Below are 24881 nucleotides of genomic sequence, written 5' to 3'. Positions count from 1 at the left end.
GAGCGCCGTTCGGCACTCAGGAGAGGCAAAAGATCAGACGGCTAGTGCGCAGAGCGTCGGGCGGAATACGGAGAAGAGTATGGAGTATGGAGTAGGCTGGTCCATGTTAATTTCGCCATGAGATTATTGAACTTTAGCAGCAATCTCCCATGGCCTACAATGGTAAACGAATGCGACCATCGAGCTCCATATCCATATATGTAACCTCGGTCGTTAGGGCTCGACCGGGCTCAATTACGTGTGCAAACAAAAAGAACAAACAAACAAACGCTGACTCAGCTGAAAGGTGGCAGCTCGTGACTTTTTTCCACCCTGACTGTTTGGCCGTTTGGACCCTCGGCTGCTATCCAGAATGCCATTCCATGGTACCGAAGGAACTGTGCAACCTTATCTTCGGCCGATCGGTTAAATGTACACATCCATTCAATTCCTCCGACAGAGCATTCTCGCCAACGTGGTAAACGACATATCAAAAACCTAATCACTGCCGGAGACCAAAGCGTGCCGCCACACGTCGCCTCCCGAACAAACGAGACCTTCTCTCCCTTTTCCAGAAAAGGTCAACATCTCCGGCGTTCTTTGAGATGACATCAAAGGGCCCACGCGAACCCTGGTTCAGGAATGATTTAGGTGATCACATTCTGCAATTCTCGAGCAATCGGTGGTTTTCTCGCGTGGCCAAGGCTGGTGTGGTACAGTTTAGCGTGCCTGCACTAACATGGGTTTTATGTTTAATGGGCTCTACTATAGCACCACAAGAATCTGACTTATTCTTTTCTTTCCTGTCTGGTCTTAGCGGAGACACCCTGGCTAATTAAAGGTGACAGATGCAAACGTTAAACAATAGATTGGTCAATTCGCGCAGGGCAAACTCGCTTAAGACATATCCATTATACGAATTTTCTTCGACGCACAATGACAGAACTTTACTTGCGCCTACCTAAGCAGCTAACATACAAGTCTAATCGGGGCAACCGGAATCGTCGCTCTGAAACACACTCCAAAGTCAATCGTAGTGACCGCTGCGATCGATATGGGCCGATTGCGCGAATAATCTACGAAACAATGACAGCTCAACCCGTATTCACAACAGAACAGAGCATCCTGGATTGGCCATCCCGACAGAATCTGACGAGCCTGATCCTTCAGCATCCATGCATTGTCGCGTGCTGTTGGAAGAGTTCCGGACTCGTACGATGCACAGGGCGACCAGGGGCCCTTGTCGTCGCACAAGATGCGCGTGGTCCCTGCATAAGAACGCATAAGAGCCGGGACCGTTATGCTGATTAATACAGGGATTGGCATACTGCGGACCTTAAGTGACATAAACTAAGTACCTACGTTGTGTCAAACACAAAGAGATGGCACATTGAGGAGGGCAATAGCCTCTGAGTTTATTTTAACTTTCATAAGCCACGTTAGGAATTGATGTGCCTTCTTTGATAGCCCTGTGGGGACGATGCGCATATCGGACTTCATGCTGTGAGCTGTCCATTGTCTGAGGAAATTAATTCAAAGGCATCTGAGAACGGTAGATAAGACCTATCGGGGAAACCGCGGAAGGTGGAGGCTTTCCCCATACCCATTGTCATCCACCGGTGTCAACCTTACCAACGTCTCCCGTCCCGGAGGGCAAATCCCGAGTGCCCACAGACACCGGGTTCTTAGTGCACTGTTGGAACTCGAAATGTCTTACTTAATAATAGAAAGAGACCGAAACTTTGTCCCTAATCAAGTAAGCCGGATGAGAGCGAACAAAAGAGAACAGTACTGCCTAGGATAGGGCACTAGGTTGTGGATACCTGAGATATCAGTTTTATAACTAGACTATAATAAGGTAATTATGGACTAATGTCCCATGGACCATGACAGGATTCTATCGAATCACATGCAGGAGCAACCTACTCGGTGCCTAGGTAGGTCAATTAGGGCATGAGGACCTCGTCCCTGAACCCCGAACATATCCACTGGCCGTTCTAGGCAAATTAACTCCCTTCCGACTGGCCGACCTAAGCGATCTTGCCAGCAGAGGTTTTAAGCGACCACACTAGACATGCTACACCCGTATTCGAGGACCCTCTACCTCGAAGAGAAGAATTCTTGACTCATAAAAACCAAAAAGGGAATATGCTGAACCGGCCCAAATTTGAGACTACGAAAGTTATCTTGGCTGTACGAGTACGACAACGGATTCCCTCACTAGGTCCCAGAGAGAAACAAAAATGGAAAAATGGGACAGGAAAACTGCTGTCCATTTTGTGCCGAGATGAGTAATCAGGCCATGAATCCGATAAGAAGGGTTAGATAAGGCCATCTGGACAGCTGAATCTTCATCCATTCAGCTTTCCAACAGGGATATCATAATATGGGTCCTCGGCTGAGAAGTTAGTCCACCTACACTATACGCACACACTACGCCTGCATCGCACTATACCACGCTCCTACAGAGATCCCAAACACGAGAACTATCGAAATCTCGCAAGATACCACAGCAAGAGCACAATTCGTCCCCAGCTGCAGCGTTCCCTCATAAAAGACACACCCAAGTTCTAGACCCCAGGTATACCACATCCGTTAAGGAGTCAATCTGAGACATAGCCTGCTTATTATAGCATCCCGATCTCGACTATAATAAGTCACAAATCCTATAGGTTTATACCGCCAGAGAGCGGTTACCTCTTCCGGATCTACATTCTCCATAACATTATTCGCAAATTCCCCACTATCGTCGCGCAGCTGCAATAGATCGACACCCAACTTCCCTTTTCTCCACGGAAGCACGTAAAGAGAACCTGAAACTCACCGCCCGTCGTCTGTGACAAGTTGATAGATATAACTGTGGTCCGAACGACATGTGACTGAGCAGATTATGTATATAGCTGTGAATCATTACTGTCTTAGTTGTGTGGTACGGTTGAAGATCCGGGTTAGCTACAGGCGCTAAGCTTTGCCCCCTTCAATGGAGGTACGTAACATCGTTCAGGGTTGCTTTATTAATTCTAAGGGTCTAGGGAGAAAATCTATACCAGGCTGGTTTTAGTCCCACCTGGATCGCGTCAGGCGGAATTTGTTGAGCTTCCGGAGTTACAGCGGAATCCGGTCTGCAACGGCGCGCCAAAATAGACATCTTAGACCTCGTCCTCCTTCCCAGGTATAGGCGTTTGCTAGACGGAAGTGATTAATAATATCGTCGCCCTGCCGGATATAATAGGTGTAGTTTGGCGTGACGACAACCGGGGAGACGGTGCCGCCGGTGGTATTTAAATCCATGTGCCAAGGGGCCGATGGGTGGAACTGTGGCCAGTCAAGGGTACCGTGTGGGGTTTCAGGGACAATGGCGTGGCTCTGGTTAGCAGTGGCATCTTGGAGCGGAATAATTGGCGAATCGTTAATAATAAAACTGCCCCAGATCTTCTGGAATGCGTGGTTGAACTCTTTGCTGGGCCAGGACGCTTTGGCGGGAAAATAGGCGTTCATGTCCGCGCCGTGGTAGGCTGGTGTGACTGAGTATTGGTACTTCCAGGCCTGGCGGAGAGGTCCCCCAAACGCCTCGGCGAGCCACTGTGCAGGACAGTCAAATGTGGACTCGGCAAAGATGTTAAACACGGTCTGCTGTAGTCCCGTCGCCACCTCAGACTCGTTCTTTGCAGTTGGACCTGAAGTGCCCAGGGTGTCGAACCGGGGGCTGTCGTCGGTCGGCTGAGAATCGGCCGTGTCATAGACCAGATTTAGCCAGGCTAGATCGGTCTCGGTGAAGTTTGGGAATGTCGCCGAAAGGTAGCTGTCGAATGCGGTGCGTGTCACCACATTCGGATTACTCAAGGGGACGCCGTCATTAGCATTGTTCTACAACTTGTCAGCGTACCGTAGGATTGAAAGCAAGAGACAGACGAGCTTACTCCGACAAGGATTCGCTGACCAGTGACTTTGCCTGAGAGTAACTGCGCCGACGGTCGCTCGCGAATCAGATCATTGTCGATGACAGGCAGAAATGCAAACGTGCCGAATAAGCCTGATTCGGAAACCAGACCGCTGGCGTTTTGGAGCGTCTCGCTCGGTGCTGCTACTAAGCAATCAAAGCTGCTGTTGTACCGGACTTTTGCGATCGAAGATGGGCCACAGCCTGCCTTTTCGACGAATTCTTCGTAGTAGCCGGTGGGTACAGGGTCATCATATGGGTATATCGGTACCGAGTACGGACTAGCTGCAATGATCTAAGTGCGGCCGGCGTCAGTAAAGGATTCAGATCGTGATTGAGCGGCTGAAGGTAGATCCCGGTAAGTACATTCTGGAATAGATTCGACTCTTCTCCTCCATAAGCCAGTGCGTGCAGCATGGATGCTCCAGCACCAGCTGACTCGCCACCGATAGTGACGCGCCTGGGGTTGCCGCCAAATTTAGTGATATGTTGCTGAACCCATTGCAGTGCGAACCGCTGGTCCAAAAGACCAGCATTATTAGTCCCTCTTTCACGAACCTCTGCGGATGACAGAAAGCCAAATGCTCCGAGACGGTACTGGATTTCTACCGTGATAAAGCCGTTGCCGTTGGTATTCATCAATGGACTAGGGTCATAGACAGCTCCAAAGAGGCCGTATCCACCTCCATCTACCAGATAGTTAGAAAAATACACCGATTGCTGTATCTACACTAATTGACAAAGGCATAGTGGCATCTTACGAATCCAGACGAAGACCGGCAAATCCGATGCTCTGGGTGGTGCATAGACGTTCAGATACAAACAGTCCTCGTCACCTGGACCCGAGTTGAAGCCATAGACTGTCGGTGTCCCAGCGGCACCGGATTGCGGGCAGACAGGCGGCTGGTCAACAGCTGGAAGAATATGGCTGGAATTCCGAGGAGGAGCAACAGGGGGTTGCCATCGCAATTCGTTGATTGGAGGGGCCGCATAGCGAATTCTGCTCGCAGAGGAATCAACAAACGCTGAGTGGAGGTAGAGATGGGGCATGTAGCTGCGCACCCTTTCCAGATATTAAGCCCCGTCGTTGTGTTATAGTATCCTCGATAAGATGAATATCCCAAGTCAACGATGGGCTCAGAGGGGTTTCCTCCCACGGTAGCAACCAGAGCCAGGCTGACCGTTAGTAAGTATCTCATCATCGACGATTGGTCAGGAGAAGATGATTGAATGACAGAGAGAAATCGTTGAATATAAGCAAAAGTCGGTGGGAAGCAAGGAGAATTTATAGCTGAATGCAGTGTGCCTCTAGTGCTGATATACTCCCAGGCGCCACGCATTAGCGCTTACGAAAAGCTTCTCTGATTGGAGAACGGTGTCCTAAGCATTTCCTCGTATTCCATGACTATCATCGGACTGTATGAATCATCGTTTGATCTATTAGTAATGCTATGTCCATGGATTTTGATAGAATCCGAACGTCCCTGGGAAACCGTTGAATAATTTAGATATAGACGTGCCAAGCTTCTCTAAATAGTAGACAGTACAAATGAAAGAAGGAATCTATAATTTAAATAATAGCATGACAAGGAGCGGCCATATCAGCAGGAGACGAAAACACTTTTGCTTGTATTTCAACTGCCTGTCAACAACTCCCACAACCATGGAAAGCGTATATTTGATCAACTGAATATAGAAAGCTAAGCTATGAATCGGGCAGTAGCAGTAAGAGTTGTGGAACGCTAATTAACCAGGTACCCAGAGTCACAATGTTTCTCCAGGCGGACTCAAATGACCTAGAGATATTAGATGCAGACAGCAATATTACTAATAGCATGTCAGCCGAAGAACCGTATAGCAACCCCCATTTTCGAATATGGGAAAGTATACAAACCATCACACGCTGTCACAGCGCCTAATAGCCCACCACCCCATACCAGCAAAGCCCCAGTACAGCACCAACTATGATCGCAGCAGCAGATGGCACATTGAACCATGCACTTTCTGCGTAAGTCAAAACAGCAATCACCACCCACCATGGCTCCTTTGCCAGACTCTGCCCATTAGTAGCCTCAGGAGTAAGATACCCAATCTCCCAGAGCCTATAAACAGCAGTAAATACCAATCCGACCGCAGTTGCGTTTACACCTCTAAGAAAATCGACAACCCATTTTCGCTGCCGGAGAGTTCTCCAAAAGCTCTGTACGGCAACTGCCAATGCAATCCCAGGAAAGAAGATTCCAAGTCCTCCCAAAAAGGCACCGAAGATTGTTGGAAACTGGGAGTTTTGTAAGGCTAGAGCCCCAAGGTAAACAGCAAAGTTGAAGTTAGGACCTGGGAAGGCTTGAATGATTGCTAGTCCGAGAAGAAAGTCCCGACTAGAAACCCAGCCAGGTGCAACAACATAGGAGCGAAGAAGAGGGATGACAACTGGCCCACCGCCGAAGATGATGGTACCAGCCAGATACATGTTGGTGAAAAGGTCAAGTGCCAATGGCGGTTGCTCGGAGACGCTCCTACCAACAAGAAGGCCAATGAAGGATGCTAGAGCCGAGTTAATTACAATTATGCGGTATCAGGAGCCAGCTGTGTTGAAGATGCTCACCAAAGAAACAAACTGTAATGAGAATTCCCACTCGAATACGGATCCTATGGGTCGGCAAGGGATGCTCTTCTGCATCTTGATGAAATGGAGTATCTGCCGAGCTCGGGCGAACCGATTCACTCCTAGGACCAACGTTTCGTGATCGGACTGGATTTCTTTGCGATTCAGGTGTATTGTCAATTTGATTAGATCCGGGGTTTCGTCCACCCTCTTCCATCGGAGCACTCTCCATAGTTGCTAGCTCCGTTTCAGTGGTGGGATGGACCGTGTGTTTTCTCCTCCATGCAAGCTTTATCTTCCGGATTCGTTGGCTCATCCATCCATCCCAGATAATGCTTGCCAGACCTCCAAGAACCATTAACAGTGGGAAATACCAAAGAGAGTTATGACATAGTCCAGCACATGCACCGAATATTACCAAGATGCGAGTTAGCCTATCGCGAATAGCTTTCTCGGCTAACTGCACAGCTGCAAGTGCAATGATGCCAACAGTTGAGGAATTTAATCCAGAGAGAAGCGCATACACCGGTAAAGGAAGAGTGTCGCCAATTTTCTGGACACCAAGGGAGAGAGCATACATGCCAATCGCTCCCGGTAGACTATATGACTGTAAGTATATGATATAATCTTGTTGAAGCCGATATTGGGCCCTTACCTCCAAATGAAGAAAACTAACAGTGCTGGAATAAACCCAGCATGTAACAGGGTCAGGCAGAAAATCATCTTTGTGCTTGCTGGGCCAGGAAGACCCTGGCATATCGCAAAGAGCTCCTGATACTGTCCTGGGTATCAGTCTGGTATTATCCTCCGTTGAAAGAACACACGGGTCAGAAACAAGACGCAGCAGGACATAAACTTACAGTCTGCTCATCGACCCATTTTTCCTTCTCTCCTTTTCCTTGCACGAATCTCTCATGTAGGATACGAAAGTGCACGGGAGGTCCACCAAAACTGGTGAATCCTAAGTCCCAAGTTCGTAGAAACACATCAAGCATACGACTCGAAAGTTCGTCATTGTTTCTGTTCCTTCTCGCTACGAGTCTTTGCCACTTCCGATTCAGCGACCTAAGAGAAGAGATATGTCGCGAAAACGAGGCTGGGAGAAGCATTTCTTGGAGGCTACCACAATATTCAAGGGGTCAAATCTCTTCTAATTCCAGACTGAAGGCGAAAAGGCATTTCATGACATTAGATATAAGTTTGGCTCCTTCACGGCAAAGTTAAACATATACAGCCAGCCAATTATATTGCGCAGCATTGTCACGAGCTGCCAAGATTTCCTGCCAAGATCTATGGATTAAATAGAATGAACCGGGAACCTGTTTCAGTATGGTTTATACGAGATTATGGGACTTGGCGTTATGGAGGAAGGGAAGGGAGGACATGACACACAAGCATTTTTCTTTAAGTATATAGTGAGGTTCTTGGCAATCGCGGAAAGGCATTGCTTGATAATTACTATTGTAATTGCCAGTGACTTGTTTCGTACTGATTAGTCTTCTAATTATGTATACTCCATGGACATGGCCCTTTGGCCTTAAGCTTGAATGGCTTCATGATAGATACATTCGTGGAGTCCTTAGCCCTGTGGCATAATCGCTTCGTGGAATCCCGCCAATGGTCTTATGTTTCCGCGTCGACTATTTAACAGTACATTTATAGTTGCCTTGAGTAGGAATTCCGAATATATAAGAATTCAGAGTAAAGGACAGGAGCGAGACGGGGAGAGGGGTTAGGATTGGAAAAATTATACTATAAACCCGAGAAGTCCATGGTACTAACAGAATTGGTTGCGAAATATCTTGAACTAGCTGCTGTGTCCATAACGCCGTCATGAAATAGATTTGCTGACACTGATGTATAGCAAATATGACCTTGCCTTTCCGTCAATTCTCAAAGTTTCCCCTGGCGCCTCAACCGTTCCATCAGTTTGGGGTTGCGACGCGCTTTTTCGAGCTGCAAAAACCGTTAGTGACGTTGGGATTGACACTTCAGACATTAATTGAAAGGGACTATCTAACCATTTTCTGCCTTGCCTCTTCCCTTCTTCTATCGTCTTCCGCGCGAACCACGTCCTCTGTTTAACTCGTCAACAGCCATTCTCGCTAAAGCAGGTGGTCAAGTTGGATCAGGTACCCACCATTCAGAGATAGTCGACCATCTTTATTCCACAGAATTTTAGATAAATCAAGACTTCTGTCATGACCATAAGCATCCCGGGTGGTAAGGCGGCCGTGAAGAATCGGTCGACCGTCTCCTGTTACCTCCAGTCGGGGATTGCTCATTGACGAGGAAATGTTCCTTTCGGGATACCTCAAACTATACTTGAAGTTCCCTAGTGGAGTTGTTATTATGACTATTGCTTAAGGATAGGAGGATAGATGAGCCTACCATCATCGTTCCCCAGAATGTCATCCAGTCGGAGTTGAGTAGAGATCCATTCCCCATTGTCTTTCTTGGCCTTGCAGTGGAGATCAGTAACCCATCGCCTTTCTTCTTCGAGCCTGTGATTCTCAATGGACCAGGAGTTGCAAGTGGTGGCAATATTCATTGTGAGAGGTGGTGTTTGAAAAGTAGATACACGAGGAATTTTGGGAGGGAATTATACTGCTGCGTCCTTTTTGTGAATACGTGTCGGTCCTTAAGTAGTCTCCCATGAGGACCGCTCTATGGGCAATGGGGTTATTCAAATACTCTGTATAGGTAGACTGCAGATCTTTCCTTCCGTGGCAGACACGTAGTGGGACACGGACGCTGCTTGAAGCTTTCAGCTGCCCACAGTTGGTCGACAGTCCAATCGTGTTGGCAGGAATACGAAAAAGCATTCACCGCCACCAAGAGCTGAAAAAGCCTACTTTCAGCTGAAACTTAATTGACCAAAAGATAGGTTGACGAACTGTCAATTCTTTCGTGATCGCCCCACATGGATAACCTCATGTTGGAGATCGCAGGCCGCACCAACTCTATTTACGGCTAGCGATGACCGGATGAGTTGTCTTCTGCAGACGGTTCAGGAAGCTTTTCTTCATGGCATAATTAAGCTTCTGTAGTTAGTGCCTTTACGTGTCCTTTACTGAATAGTTTTGCTGACACTGCCGGGAGGCCGATCGAATGTCCTCGGCAGATGCCTTGTGCCAGGTATACGAAAGCATGAACAGTCTTAGCTCAAACTGACCACGCTGAACTAGAACATTATGCGCTAGGTCAATTAAGGCGCCTTTGGCGATTCTAAGGGATCCAACATCCGCCGGAATATTCTACCGAAGGGCGAGGGACTTGGGACTCAACAGCTCCTGAGCTTCAGGAAGGCATCGATGCGAAATCGATGCAGCTGTTGCTACCTATTGAATGTGAGTTTTGCAGTGCCGCTTAACGTTTTATTAGTGTAAACTCTATGGGGAAAAGACGCCGAAGATCACAGTTTTCAAAGGCTGAGACTCTGGGAGGCAACGAACCCAACTTGAGAATACTCCCTACTGTTCGTCTTCTTTTCGTTTCCCAACATGATCAGCTAATGAAGGCATCTAGACAGCGAACAATTCTCCTTATTTCTGATAACTCAACTGGACTGCCGATCAACTGCGGGAGGCAATCCAGCTGATAATCTTATGCAAGTTATCTTCAGCTGCCCCACAATCTTCCGGCTATATCCGTGAGCGAGGGCTACTTTAGGCTGCACTATCCATAATTGTTGTATAGAATCGCTCTATCTCCTAGTAGCTAGCTTTCAAGTATTGCCTAACACCTATTTACCGGTGTAGCCTTGCTTCATGACTTCAACCTTATACACACCGACATAAAGCTAGAAAGTAAAAGCAGTGGGTACTTCTAGGTTCAGCCCTATAGATAGACTAGTGTTAGGTTCACAGGGATATGTACTCCTATAGCTTAGGGCATACTTCCTTCAAATAATCCCAGTAAGTTACTTGTAGATTTCTCTGAGCCCAAGTGCTGTTCTCCGTGGTTTAGCTACATTAGTCTCCCCTTCAAAAAGAAAAGGAGTTGTGTAGCAATGGAATATTCTGCATTATCGTGTGACAAGAAACGTGTTCTGTCTCGAAGGTGGTGCAAAGTCCGTCTTTGACATGGGGAGTGGACAAGAAATAAGTATATTATTCAACCTGTTGAACTACATTGTAGAAGGAATAGGCTGCAAGGAAATCCTTGACCTATATAGTCTGGTGTTATTAGGATAATCGTTAGTGCTTATCTCAGGATTGATGATGCCTAGTCTTCTAGGCCACCACGAACCTCTTGGTGTCTACGGCTTCATTCTTTTCGGCAACGAATATCTGTATTCTGTCTACACGCACTATTCTACACTCAAAGTACTAGAAAAATGTTCGAGGAAACCTCGTCTGGCCCATTCTGGGGGGTACAAACAGCCAAATCCAAGTCAGTATACTATGCCGCTCATTGTACGATCAGCCACCAGCTAACGTCTCGAAAGCTTTTGCGAGGAGGTCGGTAGCTACGAGAATGCCATAAGTACCCTGTACATGCTACATGCTGCTAATACACATGGGTCGGAACAGGATTATGCGGTGACAAGATACATCGCCGAGTTCATCAACAGTTTGACCAACCTCGTTTACAGTAAGCACTGACACTCACTTAGACATTTACCACCAAAGAGCCTCACAAGAAACGCAGTATTTTACGCGATCTATGGAATCCGCAAGCTGCGACAAAAATCGAGTCGCGATATCTTTCGCGTCATCCCGTACTGGGGTTTGATGGCCGTTGGAATATGCTCCGCTGCTTTTCACATTAGCCTCAAGTACCACACCCAAATGTGTAAGTTCCACGTATATTCAAGATTAGCGGTTTAGTTCCAGTTAGCTTACCTTCACCTATGTTATGGGCATCAGTGGATGACCTCTCCATGCTCTTCACGACCACCCCAGTTCTACACCAGGTCTTGACTGTCAATGCCAGTCGTAGATATTCCGTTATGATGGCAATTTTACTATGGTCATTTCTTATGATTCTAGTGATTTATCACGTCAGGACAGATGAGCTTCTTTTGCACTCGTTATCATTTGCTGGCATGGTGATCGGCATTGGGATTCGCACGATGCAGCTGATCAACGCTCGGACACTAGCAGGCTCACCGGCTCGCAAGCAGATTTGGGGAATGGTACGGTTCGGAGCAGGTATGTTTTCATCATAATATCTTCTTCTGGTATGTATTGACGCACGGGATAAGTGATCTTTAACTTGGGATTCTACCTCTGGGTGATTGATGGGTGGATATGTGGGTTTTTGAGAAGCGCAAGGGAGAGGATAGGTCTTCCCTTAGCTTTTCTATTAGAGCTTCACGGGTGGTACGTCTTTACCCATTTTCATATCACTCTCCTTTCTCCTTCGCGCTATTGAAACTCATGTTAGAGATGGAACAGGTGGCATATCTTGACTGGAATTGGCGCCTATATATTCATTGCAGTGGTAGATCATCTCGTGTCTGGTGAAAGTCACGATGGTATTGAAGAATCTTTTGCCTGGCCTGCTTCATGGGCCTCTAGGTCCGTCTTCGCGGGAAGCAATCCTGAGGAGATTCATAAGAAACAAAGTTGAGGGCGCGAGTAGGTTCGTGCTCTAAGTTTGGAGGTTGAGATCCTCGCAGGAATACATGCGCATGTTATCTCTATGATATGTAGATATTCTTTGCAGCGATGGGATAGTACACTTGGTTCTATGCGAGAACGTACTTTGAACGTATACTATCTATGTGGGCGGAAGACCTTATGTATCGATCATTAGATGATTCTCTATGCATCTCATTGATATATCACTACATCACACATCACCCATTCTATTATATCTAGTTCCCGAACACCATTAGGCCCTCAAGTGTCAAGCCCAGACAATCTTAGTTTGGAAACGGCCAGTCTTCAAAGAATGCAGTTAAACCTCGACTCATCGAACACGCCATAACACTCGTATGTTCCTCACCCTCATACTCATTCACAACGACAGTATGTAACCGCTCACTACGTCGCACCATCTCAACAAGATCACGCGCATTATCGCCCATTCTCAAATCCGACGCAATCTGTTTTCGCGCCTCATAGTGATCGAGTGGCTCATTATTCCACTGAGGAGGACTTTGTTCATGCGACCCAAAGAAAACCATCAGCGACGGCGTCTGCTCATCTGCTTCCTTTGCCTTATCCAAAAACGACTTTGCCTCATGCAATATACACCGACTATTCCACCATATTGAGGGACTACTCGCGATGTAGCAGTCGAAAGACTGCGGACGTGTGAATAAAGCGTGTAGCGCAAATAACCCTCCATATGAATGACCATATAGAGCTTCTCTCGAGAACGACAGCTTCGGGAATCGCTCCTTGATCGCGGGGCGAACGGCTTTATCAATGAAGTCAAGACAGAGATCCGCTCCTCCGTATCCGGGTATTTGGGCTTGTGTGGGTGGTGTTAGGTCTAAACTGCGACGGCGCGCATCGTACAATTTCCTGGTCAAGGGATATCCGATCGCGACGACGATGCCTCCTCCGGCGAAATGGGATGAAGCTGCTCGACGCCAGGCGGCTTCTGTCGCGGTTAGGAATAGTGCGTTTCCATCGACAATGTATCTGTTTTGGTTAGAGAATGTCGGATTAAATTCTCGATAGTACTAACATGATCGGAAGTTGCTCGTTCCCAACAGGAGGGTCATGACCCTGCCAATGGAGTGGCCAAGAGACTTGGATCAAGTATGATTCACCCTGTTCACCGTCCAGGTAGAATTGCTCCGAATTGGGAAGTGTGATTGCTGCTACTTTATCGCCCATATTCACGGTTGAAATCTGCCGGATGGATCTTGGGAGGCAGGGAGTAAGCTGTGCGCGTGGTAGAATAGTGTCACGGAGAAAGTTGGCCGGGGCGAAGGTGCTTCTGAGAATTTCCCTCGGAACGGATGATGGTCTAAGGGAGACCGATGCCGCAGCCAGCGTTCGGGTCCACATATTGGAGACGAGGGACCAAGAAAGCACTACGTACTACTGCTATACTGGGTATTTGGTCCTTATCTGATGAGCCCAATGCCCAACGCACTAAGAACTAGGGCCGGCTGGGGGCAAATTCACCCAATCGCCTCGAAGGCCGGTTATATTATCAGATCAGATTAGATCATGGTTGTCCGGATGAACACTCACGGAGTCACGGCATCTCGTATCCAGTGGGTTCATATGGGTCTGCGTGAACTCGAAATGGTAATTGGTTGGAATTCTTTTCCCCGGAATAATCTTTTACATTAGAATTCTAGTGTGGGTTGTGGTCTTTCATTTGAGCAACTGTTCTAACTCTGATCGACTGACCAGTTGAGCCATCGGCCTCTTGTATGTTGGAAAATCTCTGAAGGGCCCCAAACTGCCAAACATTCATCCGGATTGACCCGGATCCAATAAATGAGAAACACGGCATATCGAGCGAAGAAAATTTCACGGCTGGACACTCTTGGGACTACACTAGTGAGTGCGATTAGTGACTTGGCGGTGGGGCTCATCACAATGGACTTGTCATGGGCAAGAGTTTTAACGGATTGCGTGAGCTCACACAAGGCCCAACTGTATAGCTAGAGGGATATGTAGCTAGAAATACCTCTACGACCCATCTATCCGGAGGTTCAATGAATCTCACACGCAGTATAGAAACGAAGTTCTCAGCCGAGTGTAATGGGCATTTTGTGAGACTTGTGAACACTAAATCGTTAGCTTCAATTGGAGCTGGCAATTTCGATCTAAGATACATAACACGTAGAGCATTTCGACATAAGCCTGTGAGTAGCATAGCTGTGACTCGAAAAGCTGCTGATTTTATGGTAGCGGAGACTAGTTTTCTGTGCACCATTCGAACTCTAAGGCGACCTATTTACTATGGTACGGTTTTAATAAATTCATGAGAATCACCTTCCTCGCCTCCTTTGATATTCGTTCATTTACTGATGTATGGTAAGATATCTGTGGTCCATGCTGTGCGAATAACCACGATATTAATATGTAGCCACAGACTTTACTCCGTTCACGCAAAGAATGGGATAATCATTGGGTGAAGCGTTTTCCGTTTTCGGCAGATGTTGGGCGGGTGGTTGCGATGGTCATTCTCTTCTTATTACCGAATATGAATGCGTAAACTAAGCCAGGTCAGTGGATTCCAAGATCCTTGGAGGGTTTAAGGGTCTGGGCGTATTGTTATGACAATCCAATACATACAAGACGTGACCATACCATCTAATACCATACGCAATACCTGACCAAACGGAACCCTAATCAGATGCAGCGACTCCAACTCCTGGCCCCTTGGCATCAATATGGTGCCCTTGGCGTTGCTCGCTTGAAGAATCCGCTCGGATCTGATAAAAATTGAGCGTCGGTCTAGTTCCTGTCCGACGTCGGCACATTGCATCAGAAAGGGAATGGAATGGTCGGGTGGATGCGCGATGTGTCATGCCCAGAGAACTAGAGATTGCTTGCGTCTGATGGACTTTTGCAGACGGGAGCAGAGTGCCGCCGAAGCTCTGACTTGACCCTTCAGTAGCGATCCCGTCGAGTATTGTCCTTTTCTCTTTGCATGTCTGTCTAGCTGCTTGGTACCGTTGCTCACGATAGAGTAACGGCAAACGTCCCAAGGCATCATGGGTACAGCATCTGAAGCGTCCAAGGACGCAGGGGCGCCAGCTAAGCAAAGTGTAAGTTACTCCCTGCCTTAATCTGCACGAAGGAATTGAACTCATGGGGATGTTCTTGTCCACAGTTTATGCGTCGTGCCACCTCGTTCGGTCGTTTGCTGGTCTACGGCAACCCCTCGTCGTCCGACCTAGCCCTCCTCCTCGTCGGCTTTATCACTTCAATTGCCTCTGGGATTCCCTTTCCTATTATGTCGATTGTTTTTGGACAGCTAGTGGATGGACTCAACTCGTCAACGTGCAACGTCACCCCCTCCAACGCCGACTCCTACCAAGCGGGCATCAATGACAAAATCCTGTTGATCGTATACATTGGTATCGCCTATTTCGCTCTCATCTACATCTACGTCCTCTGTTGGAATCTCTCCGGCGAGCGCCTAGCCCAGCGTCTGCGAGAGAAATATTTCAGCGCCATCCTGCGCCAGGATGCCGCGTTCTTCGACAACCTACCCGCAGGAGAGGTATCCTCGCGGATCACCGGAGAAATCGCCGTCATACAACAAGGCTCATCAGAGAAAGTCGGAATTGTGATAAACAGTATCGCATTCTTCATCACCGCATACATAGTAGCCTTCATCAAGGACCCCAAACTGGCCGGCATGCTGGTCTCCCTCACCCCAGCGTACCTGATCATGTCTATTGGCGGAGGATACTTCGTGCAGAAGTTTTTCGGACGCGCACTGGAGGGTATGGCGAAGGCCTCATCGGTCGCGCTGGAGGCATTCTCAAATACAATGGTTGTGCAAGCCTTTTCGGCAAACGCCCGGTTGGAGGAGAAATTTGTTGAAGTCTTGCATCCTGCATTGTCGGCCGGCGTCTGGAAATCGATCGCTGCTGCCACTCAGGCGGGTCTTTTATACTTCATTGCCTTTTCGGCCAATGGTCTGGCTTTCTGGCAAGGGTCGCGACAAATCGCAGACGCTGTAGAGTCTGGAGGCGACGGCATAACGGTGGGGAACACATTCACAGTTATTCTCATCCTTGTGGATGGTACGTACATAATTCCTATTGAGTCTTGGATATTGAAGTGACGCTAATTTTTATTCATAGCGTCTTTGATTCTCAGTCAGGCTGCCCCGTTTTTGCAAAGCTTCGACGCCGCGGCCGTAGCCTTCGGCAAGCTGGAAGCCGACATCGATCACCCGACTACCATCGACGGTACCACTGAAGATACCGGTCGTGTGCTGCCAGAGGTTACGGGAAATGTGGAATTACGGAACGTCTCATTCAAGTTTCCGTCCCGACCGGACAAGCCCGTGCTCCAGGACCTCTCTTTGAGCTGCCCAGCCGGTCAACAGACAGCTATTGTCGGACTGTCAGGCAGTGGAAAGTCCACCGTCGCCGGGTTGATCACCCGATTCTACAATGTGGACGAGGGCGCGGTACTGTTAGATGGCCACGATGTCAAGGATCTCAATGTGAGATCTGTCCGTAGCCATATAAGTCTCGTACAACAGGAACCATGTCTCTTGGACCGGTCCATCCTTGAAAACATCGCGCTGGGCCTCATCAACTCTCCTAGACACGATCACCTGCATTCGATTCTGATGGGTAGTGTTCTCGCGGATGTCGCGGCAGCAGTGCGAGACGGGAAAGATCTAGTGTCGGCTTCTCTGGAGCATGGGGATGGCGCACGAGAAATTGTGGAATTAGTCCTGCACGCTGCCCTGTTGGCCGATGCGAATGGTTTCATTGAGCGTTTGAAAGAAGGCTTTGGAACACAAGTTGGGTCTAAGGGCAATCTCATCAGCGGTGGACAAAAGCAACGCATCTCCTTGGCGCGCGCTCTGGTGAAAGATCCGCGTATCCTGATCCTGGATGAAGCCACGGCATCCCTCGACTCGGCGACCGAGGCGCGTATCCAAGAGGCTCTAGATAACGTGGCGATCGGCCGGACTGTGATTACTATTGCCCATCGTCTGTCGACTATCAGGAATGCCGACAATATTATCGTTATGCGCCAAGGGAAGCTGGTGGAGCAAGGAACCCACCAGCAACTGCTAGAAGCCAACGGTGCCTATGCTGAGTTGGTCCGTCTCCAGAACCTCAACGTTCACGGCGGCCAAGATGACGAGGAGACGGAGGTGAGCTCGGCTCGTTCTGGTTCCTTGGTGCCAATCGTTAGTGAGAAGACCGGAGCTCTTGAGACTTCTGTGACCGATGCCATTGACGAAGAAAAGACTAAGCCTGCAAAGACTGCGGAGCCAGAGAGTGCGATCGAGGAAAAGCGAAGCTTTGGATCAACCGTAGGCTCCATGGGCTCCCTTTTCCGACCGTACACATTCGTGCTGATCCTGGCGATCGCTGGGGCTGTGATCATCGGCGGCACTTATTGCGGATCGTCGGTGATCTTCGGCAACGTCGTGGGCAAGCTTAGTGGCTGCGAGGAGCCTGACTCCATTCGTCATGCTGGAGAGCTGTTTGGACTTATGTTCTTTGTGCTGGCCATTGTCGAATTCCTTGCTAACTTCCTTAGCTGGTCGCTCTTTGGCTGGGTGGCTGAGCAAGTCATTTACAAAGTGCGCATACTATCGTTGCGGTCTATTCTCGAGCAGGATTTGGCATGGCACGAGTCAGCAAATCGGAACCCATCACTACTGCTGTCGTTCATTACAAAGGATAGCAGTGCCCTGGGTGGTCTAACAGGCTCTGTGGTCTGCACTATCCTTTCGGTTCTGGTTAGTCTCGTCGCGACTATTACTATGACACACATTATTGCTTGGAAGATTGCTCTAGTATGTCTATCCGTGATCCCACTGTTGCTGGGTGCCGGTTACATGCGAGTCACCACGCTGGCTAGTTTCGAGGAGCGACACCTAGAGGCCTTTGCAAACTCCGTGGGTATCACCGTTGAGGCCGTCAACTCAATCAAAACCATCATGTCGCTGTCCCTGGAACATGAAGTGCTTGGCACATACCGTCGATCACTCTCGGCCCCAATGCGCCAGATCACTCGACAAAGCGCTTGGGCGAATTTATGGCTTGCCGTCGGGTACGGACTGAGTAACTTTCTATATGCACTGGCGTACTGGTGGGGATCAAAGAGGATTATCGCGGGTGAATACACTCAAACGCAGTTCTTCATCGTGCAGCTAGCACTGCTCGTCAGCTCTCAACTGTGGGGACAGATGTTCGCCCTCGCACCCGATGTCTCACGCGCATTCCAGGCCACACGGAGACTATTGAATCTGCTCGACTTGGGGTCGACAAAGAAGCTATCTGCACCACTTCAGCTACTGAGGGATGTCGAAGCCACGGCACCTCCCCGCGAGAAGAGATCCTCTTCTGAGTCCCGTGACGGCATCAGTGTTGTATTCAAGCAAGTTCGCTTCTCGTACCCTGCACGGCCGGACACCCGAGTGCTACACGGTCTGGACTTGAGCGTTCAACCAGGACAGTTCGCCGCACTCGTAGGACCCAGCGGCGCAGGCAAGTCCACAATAATCTCACTCGTCGAGCGACTATACGGACCTGACTCAGGAACCATCGAAGTCGACGGCCACAACATCGCCTACAGCGACGGCTCATTCCGGGATGATATTGCCTATGTTCCTCAACAGAGTGTGCTGTTCGAGGGTACGATCCGATTCAATCTGACCCTAGGCGCCAGACCAGGCCAAACAGTCAGCCAGTCTGAACTAGAGGAGGCATGTAAACTGGCCAACATCCATGACACGATCATGCAGCTGCCAGATGGATATGATGCCTACTGTGGGCCAAGCGGCGACCGGCTTTCTGGAGGTCAGAAACAGCGATTGGCGATTGCGCGCGCGCTCATCCGCAAGCCTAAGCTTCTGCTGCTGGATGAGTCGACCAGTGCGCTTGATGCAGAGTCGGAGAGATTGCTGCAGGATGGGCTTGAGAAGGCCACGAAGCATATGACCGTTATTGCGATTGCACATCGACTGTATACTATCCGCAAGGCGGATGTGATCTTCTTGATTGAGGATGGTCGGTGTGTTGACCGAGGAACTCATGCACAGCTGATCGAGCGCAGCGAGAGTTATCGTGTGAATGCTCTAAACCAGGCTGTGGATGGCTGAGGGTCTTTCTTCATCTCTGATTTAGGAGGGAGCTTACTGCGTTTTCATGGGTATATTCTTAAGTGGCCGTTGACCCTTTCTCGGATTGAATGGCCATTCCATTACTAGAAGCATAAATTTATATAGATCTCTTTGTCTGCACTGTTTCTATCCAATGTCTTAATTATAATCTTATAAAGTTTCACGTTTACTTTAGCTATCCCAAGATTGCCCAATAATGTCACTCTGTTCTTTGTTGCTTTGCATTGGAAATCTAGTCTTCATAGGGCCATTCCATTACTAACCCTGATGGCAACCCACCATTATTAGTATAAAGCCCTTAATGATGATGCTAAATGAATATGCACATAATTATAAGGAATATATCAATCTATGAGTGCTGTACATGAAGGTCTTGAAATGAAATATCTATAAATCCCACACATCGATGCCATTTACCTGGAGTATTATCTATGGCATATCCAAAGCAATTTACGCAACAGAGTTCTTTTTAGTAATATATATAAAATAGCAAGATAACTAAGTAAAAGCAAATTACCTCCCCACAGGAGTATCAACATTAAGCTCGATAAAAGAAGCCCATCCACACCACCCACACACAAACACACATAAACAACCCATCATCTCCTCGTCGAAACCACCATCAACCAACAAAATAACATCAGAACACAACACCCTTGGTCTGCGTCATATTCTTCAGATTCAAGTTCCGGATCATGAAAACCGCGACGAAGGCAAGCGCCATCAGCCCCGTTCCCGCGGCCAACATTCTCGTCTGCGAATAACCATACGCCTTCTGAATAGCAATTCTCTCAGGACTATTAACAGCATAGCTCAGCTGCACCGGCAAACTGGCATAGATGCTGGCCAGGCTCGGCAGCGCGGACTCAGGGAGATAGCGCGCAAGGGAGCTCTCAAAGGTGTTTGTCCAGATGGCGCCGGAGATGGCATTGCCCACGGCACCACCGATGCCACCGGACACGAATAGAATGGCCATTGCGGCGGCGACGTGTTGGTGGTCGACGGCGGCTAGGACGGCGAGCTGCATGCAGAGGGTGAAAACGCTACCGCCGACGGAGATGAAGATCTCGCACATGACGATGTAGCCGATGTATCCGTTTGGTTGGCGGAAGTGGATCATGAGGCCTTGGGCGAAGATGTAGAGAGGCACACCGATGAGCAGGAGCCAGCGGAAGTAGCCTGTTTTGCGGATCAGGTAGCCGACGATGAAGAGGAGCACGCCGGAGACGACCTGGAATGTGCTGTTGACGTATCCGGCCTCGGCGACGGTTAGGTTGTTGACCACTTGGAGGAAAGACGTGAAGTAGCTGTTCCAGCAGTAGTAGGACATTTGGTATACGAAGTCGAGAAGGCATGCGCCCAGGACGGTCCGGTTGAGTAGGTAGGTATGTTTCAGGAATGGCACGGGAGCCAGGTATACCTGATAGGCGGCGAAGAGAAGGAGGACGACAAAGCCGACTACAATCATGGCGATAATGTAGTCTGTCTTCCAGCCCTCCGGAGCTGACCGGGCTAGTGTGAATGGGAGTAGAAACACGGTAAGACCAGCAGCGAACAGGATGACACCCGGCACTGTTAGCAAGAGGATGTTAGCAACTGCGATACTTTAGGGAGGGCTGTGTTGGGTGACCCACAATCGAACTGTATAAGGTAGTGTATTATGTTCTGTACCAGGGTTCGGCCACTTCTCTCGTGATTTACGAGGCCTTTCTGCTTAGCCTTACGAAGGTTGACCTTCAACACCACGTATAAGGGCATGGCGACCGCAGGTATAATGATGGCAAAGCTGCCGAAACCCCATCGCCAGTTCACGTGTACTAAGAATTCTTCTGCTGCTTTGGATCCTGCAAACGCAGTGATCATCCATGGTGATGAGACGAAAGCGAACGCCAACCCTCGATTTCTCAGGTTGGTTACGTCGGCTGAGAGGACATTCACGCTATAAGTCATGCCTCCAAGTCCAACTGATTGGAATACCTGTTATGCGTATAACGGTTAGTAAGTTCAAGGGCTCTGACTGTTCAAAGGGGGGTCATATTACCTGTGCTGCGCAGAAGGTAGGAAGGTTGTTGGACGCTGCCATAAGAATTAGGCCCAAAGTGGCGAAGCCCAGCATAAGGAGGAAGCCTTCAGCACGGCCCCAGACGTCCAGCATCTTCGCCATAGGGATATACACTGCCGATGTCATGGCACTTGCTACAATTTCGATTACAGTCAACAGGGAATGAGACTGGAAATCACTGGTAGCATATGGTGTCAAGCTAGCGAGGATTGAGGACCTGAATCCATTAGCCAGGGTGTAAATCCAGATGCTATTAAGAACAAATTGCATTAGTTACATATGGCCACAAGTAAGCGTCATTGGGGGTAGAAAATACAGTATCAGGAAGGTAGCCAGCGTTGCCTTTGACCATGCTAGAGTCACGGCCTCGATATCCTTGACACCACGCTGTGCGTCTTCGTGCGGTAATGATATATTATCATCACTGCTTGCCGTCTTATTTTCAGGTGAGCCGGTGCCAGCTTCCTTGTCGTATGGAGCTGCATTGATGGTTACCGGAGTTTCGATATCTTCCACGGTGGGAGCCTCATGAGTGTCATTAGGCGTCTGGCGCCCAACAAGATTTTGAAACCTATCCCCGATTGCCATCGTTGCTGGATCAGCCCGGTGAAGACGCAAGGAGCACGCAACGGAGAGCTAATCATAAAAGAGGGAAGAGCCGAAGCTTTAAAGCGGATGTGCAGGCCCAGCCAAACGGTAGCCCTTGCAGCTTCACGCATCAGGCGGTAGGGGGAAAAAAAATAGAATTTTAATCTCATCTGATAAAAAGTAAGATTAGCCGGGTGGTCCATGTTCACCGAGATCGGCTGTTTGGGTACTGATTCGAGAATCAGCTCACACGGGGCGAACCGGGGAGACCGTTCGGCAATTTCTTGGTATAGATTTATCTGATTGATTGATTAGATCCGACGCTCTGGGCAATTAGCAAACAAAAGCTCGGACGTGAGGTGACAGGAAGTCGACTGATTCGACGTCGACTAGTCTCCCATATGTGGCGTGCATCCATGCACATTTTTCACAAGGATCTCGACTTGGCTTCTGAGCCCGCGCACCGGAATTTACCTTCCGTACTTACTGTCTTGATAAGACTAGGTCTATATACATTATACAGCAGAAAGGAGTTTCAGGAGCCTCTTGGGTCGTCGGGTCGCGTGCTAACACAGAGAGCCGAAGGTAATAGAACTGGACTCAATATTAGGGTGACTGCCAAACAAAATTGAGAAAGAAAGAAGTTGAACAAGCAGGCAGCAGGTATGAAACATTCCACTATGACTCCGTGATAGGTTAGCATCCAATTGTTATTACAACTCAATACGAGAAGCCAAGTCCCAAGATTACGCCTAGCCCCAAGCTAAAAGCGCACTATTACCAGACTTCCCTGATATTGCCCGAGTTGTTGTACGAGTCTCACCTAAAGCCACACGATACTTTTGCAACTGATGGCAGTTAGGGCTATCGCAAACTTTCTGGTGCTACTGCTCTGTGCCTCGGGTACGATGGTTCTTCGAATTCAGGACACCCAGCTAGAGCTGATTCAGAGCCCAGGACAGAGCACTACTCGACCTAATTACCATGTAGGGCCTTGGCGGGTTGCACCATTCGGCCTTGGCTCTATGAACGGAATTTTAGTAGCCGAGCAGAAGCAAGGAAGGATTTGAGAGAGGCATTTGGTCCCAGCAAGGGGCGATGAGAAACCTGCTCGACCACCACGTCTAAATTGCCTCATTTGACATTGCTTGACGTGGCAAAATTATTTCATTGATAGTTAGAGCACTTTGTAACCCGTATATCCCAGAAGCAATTGACTTGACACAAGAACTGGGAACAACTACTGTACAGGAACCAACGAGACCCATTCATCCTTAGTAATCTGATACCTCACCTCGCCTTCCTCGATGCCAGGAGGTGGGGTATCGTACTTGTTGTGAAAGGTGTAGGCATGTTTCAATCCACAAGCTGCCATTACCGCCCGAGAAGCCACGTTCACAGCCATAGTCTCGCCAAACACCTCAGATAGACCTAAGTCCTGGAAAGCGTGCCTCAGCAACTCGCGTGATCCTTCCTTCGCGTAACCTTGTCGCCAAAACTTCGGTAAAAGACGGTACCCAAACTCTGATCGGTCACTTCTGAATTGCTCTGGTGTGCCTTCGCTTGGGCAAGGAGCCAGTACCCACCAGCCAACAAACTCGCCGCCGGCGAAGCCGACCCAACATCCGAAGCCGGGTACGAGCGTTGCTGCGTGGAGGAGCCATTTGTGTACTTCTTTCGCTTGTTCGTCGTCAAGTGGCTTGCCAAAGCCGATGTATTTCATGACTTGCGGATCCTTGTCCAGCATCTTGGTGAACTCGCTATGCTCGGGGCCGAGGGGCACCAATTCGAGGCGCTCAGTGCGCAAAATTGCTTGGGTCATGGTGGCCGAATGAGGAAGTAGAGTATGAGCTAGCAATGTGCAAAGGTCTTGATCTTCTTCTTGCAGGTATGGTTGTACAGCTCAAGCTTTTCCGCCATGCTCAGTGTTCCCCTTATATATTTGCGATCTGGCTATCAGAGCAGGTTAGCAGGATTGCTGTGCCCCAGTTCTGCTGAGACGGCTTCTCGTTTTACTGTAAAGAAACGACTGTAAGCTCGATTCTACTGTTGATCTACTCCTAGTTCATAATAAGTCTTTCTTGGGGCCAAGCCATTCTGGATAAAGGATGTATGTCCATGTCCTTGTGCACTCATCTATTACGGCGCTCATTGGCCCTCATCGATGATCTTACCTGCATTGCTTGCAGCGGTAGATTAACCCACAGAGCGAGAACCTGGTAAGATTCACCGATGCCGATGGCGGCCGTCTTCCATTCCCTACGAATGGGTCAAACATCTCGCTACGGAACCGTATAGCATGGCGCCAAGGGTCTGGAAGAGACGGTGCTTGGTCTTTTGGTGAAAATACCGTGGAAACGATGACTGTTTTAGCTTTGTGTGATTGATAATGATGATCAACCTACGCTTTCCCAGGAAAGTCAATACCCTCGAAACCAGTGGCCCAGTGGGGAGGACACCCTTGGTAGGGTAAGGGCCTCGGACCCATTAAAGCTCTTAGTAGCACCCGATCAGGGCTACTTGTGAGGGTGCTGCAACGGCCATTACAGGTTCTAAAAGGCTCGCTACTATAGACTCGGTTCATATTGTGTCGTTCAGCCTTAGACAAGTATAGGTTATCCCTTAGACCAGAGGAAAGCCTAGGCAGCATTTGAATCCCGTACCTGACACTGTACGGAGTATGTGAAACAGGATATTAAAGATGGTGGCTGTGATGATTAGAGAGCCATAGTGATTCGAAATGATAGTAAACTCCAGTCAATTTCGCCGAGATTGGTAAACTTTCAATACCATACATACCATACAATATGTCATTTATGTACGTTACATACCGTCCTGACGATAACATGCTGGCGCCAAGGCACCGGGATCAGATTAGATGGATAGATAAGATTAGTCGAGAGAGACCAGGCCTTGGCAATCAGGCCTATCTTGGTACGGACCTCCGAGACCGA

At 48.7% G+C, this 24881-nt stretch overlaps 8 protein-coding genes across 8 annotated transcripts; 2 read left to right on the top strand and 6 right to left on the bottom strand.

Moving 5' to 3' along the window:
- Positions 1–3084: 3084 nt before the first annotated feature.
- F9C07_2070197 (Alpha/Beta hydrolase protein) lies at positions 3085–5259 on the bottom strand (the record flags this gene model as incomplete). The annotated part of the gene is made up of 5 exons (XM_041292796.2): positions 3085–3846; positions 3900–4214; positions 4286–4608; positions 4681–4919; positions 4982–5259. 5 exons carry the CDS (start codon positions 5257–5259, stop codon positions 3085–3087), a joined length of 1917 nt encoding a protein of 638 aa, XP_041147518.2.
- A 148-nt stretch (positions 5260–5407) lies between these two features.
- Positions 5408–9202, bottom strand: F9C07_2284727 (chromate transporter-domain-containing protein). Its single transcript, XM_041292795.2, has 7 exons — positions 8916–9202; positions 8665–8859; positions 8546–8601; positions 7385–8480; positions 7180–7301; positions 6525–7123; positions 5408–6463 (listed from the first exon to the last, which is right to left on the bottom strand). Exons 4-7 carry the CDS (start codon positions 7631–7633, stop codon positions 5835–5837), a joined length of 1599 nt encoding a protein of 532 aa, XP_041147517.2. The 5' UTR covers positions 7634–8480; positions 8546–8601; positions 8665–8859; positions 8916–9202; the 3' UTR covers positions 5408–5834.
- Positions 8418–9075, bottom strand: F9C07_6390 (CVNH domain-containing protein; the record flags this gene model as incomplete). The annotated part of the gene is made up of 4 exons (XM_041292794.1): positions 8418–8480; positions 8546–8601; positions 8665–8859; positions 8916–9075. 4 exons carry the CDS (start codon positions 9073–9075, stop codon positions 8418–8420), a joined length of 474 nt encoding a protein of 157 aa, XP_041147516.1.
- Positions 9203–10776: 1574 nt separating the features above from the next.
- On the top strand, positions 10777–12249 carry F9C07_1642605 (alkaline phytoceramidase). Its single transcript, XM_041286331.2, has 6 exons — positions 10777–10919; positions 10975–11120; positions 11178–11321; positions 11396–11680; positions 11734–11851; positions 11927–12249. Exons 1-6 carry the CDS (start codon positions 10864–10866, stop codon positions 12099–12101), a joined length of 924 nt encoding a protein of 307 aa, XP_041147515.2. The 5' UTR covers positions 10777–10863; the 3' UTR covers positions 12102–12249.
- A 147-nt stretch (positions 12250–12396) lies between these two features.
- Positions 12397–13495, bottom strand: F9C07_6391 (putative siderophore esterase IroE-like protein; the record flags this gene model as incomplete). Its single annotated transcript, XM_041292793.1, has 2 exons — positions 12397–13123; positions 13170–13495. 2 exons carry the CDS (start codon positions 13493–13495, stop codon positions 12397–12399), a joined length of 1053 nt encoding a protein of 350 aa, XP_041147514.1.
- Positions 13496–15199: 1704 nt separating this feature from the next.
- Positions 15200–19638, top strand: F9C07_2284725 (multidrug/pheromone exporter, ABC superfamily). Its single transcript, XM_071510720.1, has 2 exons — positions 15200–16203; positions 16264–19638. Exons 1-2 carry the CDS (start codon positions 15285–15287, stop codon positions 19254–19256), a joined length of 3912 nt encoding a protein of 1303 aa, XP_071364376.1. The 5' UTR covers positions 15200–15284; the 3' UTR covers positions 19257–19638.
- A 279-nt stretch (positions 19639–19917) lies between these two features.
- On the bottom strand, positions 19918–22138 carry F9C07_2284724 (MFS siderochrome iron transporter MirB; the record flags this gene model as incomplete). Its single annotated transcript, XM_071510719.1, has 4 exons — positions 21656–22138; positions 21319–21589; positions 20912–21254; positions 19918–20873 (listed from the first exon to the last, which is right to left on the bottom strand). The coding sequence occupies exons 1-4, from the start codon at positions 21925–21927 to the stop codon at positions 19918–19920; spliced, it is 1842 nt and encodes a 613-aa protein (XP_071364375.1). The 5' UTR covers positions 21928–22138.
- Positions 22139–23157: 1019 nt separating this feature from the next.
- On the bottom strand, positions 23158–24101 carry F9C07_2284723 (putative GNAT family acetyltransferase). The gene has a single exon (XM_071510718.1). It carries the CDS (start codon positions 23747–23749, stop codon positions 23168–23170), a length of 582 nt encoding a protein of 193 aa, XP_071364374.1. The 5' UTR covers positions 23750–24101; the 3' UTR covers positions 23158–23167.
- Between the last annotated feature and the right edge of the window lie 780 nt (positions 24102–24881).

The sequence above is a fragment of the Aspergillus flavus genome, chromosome 5, assembly GCF_009017415.1.
Source record: "Aspergillus flavus chromosome 5, complete sequence".
NCBI classification, from domain to species: Eukaryota; Fungi; Ascomycota; class Eurotiomycetes; order Eurotiales; family Aspergillaceae; genus Aspergillus; species Aspergillus flavus.
The sequence above is the reverse complement of the archived record's forward strand: the minus strand, read 5'-3'. Positions and strand labels throughout refer to the sequence as shown.

Excerpts from the sequence above, each read along its gene's own strand:
- F9C07_2284727 (XM_041292795.2), bottom strand. The coding sequence starts at position 7,633 with ATGCTTCTCCCAGCCTCGTTTTCGCGACATATCTCTTCTCTTAGGTCG. Across the intron at positions 7,124-7,179 it reads TTAGTTTTCTTCATTTGGAG|TCTACCGGGAGCGATTGGCA; the intron begins GTAAGGGCCCAA and ends ACAGTCATATAG. Across the intron at positions 6,464-6,524 it reads CATTACAGTTTGTTTCTTTG|CATCCTTCATTGGCCTTCTT; the intron begins GTGAGCATCTTC and ends ACTCGGCTCTAG.
- F9C07_1642605 (XM_041286331.2), top strand. The coding sequence starts at position 10,864 with ATGTTCGAGGAAACCTCGTCTGGCCCATTCTGGGGGGTACAAACAGCC. Across the intron at positions 11,121-11,177 it reads TTTGACCAACCTCGTTTACA|TATTTTACGCGATCTATGGA; the intron begins GTAAGCACTGAC and ends CAAGAAACGCAG. Across the intron at positions 11,322-11,395 it reads CAAGTACCACACCCAAATGT|TGGATGACCTCTCCATGCTC; the intron begins GTAAGTTCCACG and ends TATGGGCATCAG.
- F9C07_2284725 (XM_071510720.1), top strand. The coding sequence starts at position 15,285 with ATGCGTCGTGCCACCTCGTTCGGTCGTTTGCTGGTCTACGGCAACCCC. Across the intron at positions 16,204-16,263 it reads TATTCTCATCCTTGTGGATG|CGTCTTTGATTCTCAGTCAG; the intron begins GTACGTACATAA and ends TTTTATTCATAG.
- F9C07_2284723 (XM_071510718.1), bottom strand. The coding sequence starts at position 23,749 with ATGACCCAAGCAATTTTGCGCACTGAGCGCCTCGAATTGGTGCCCCTC.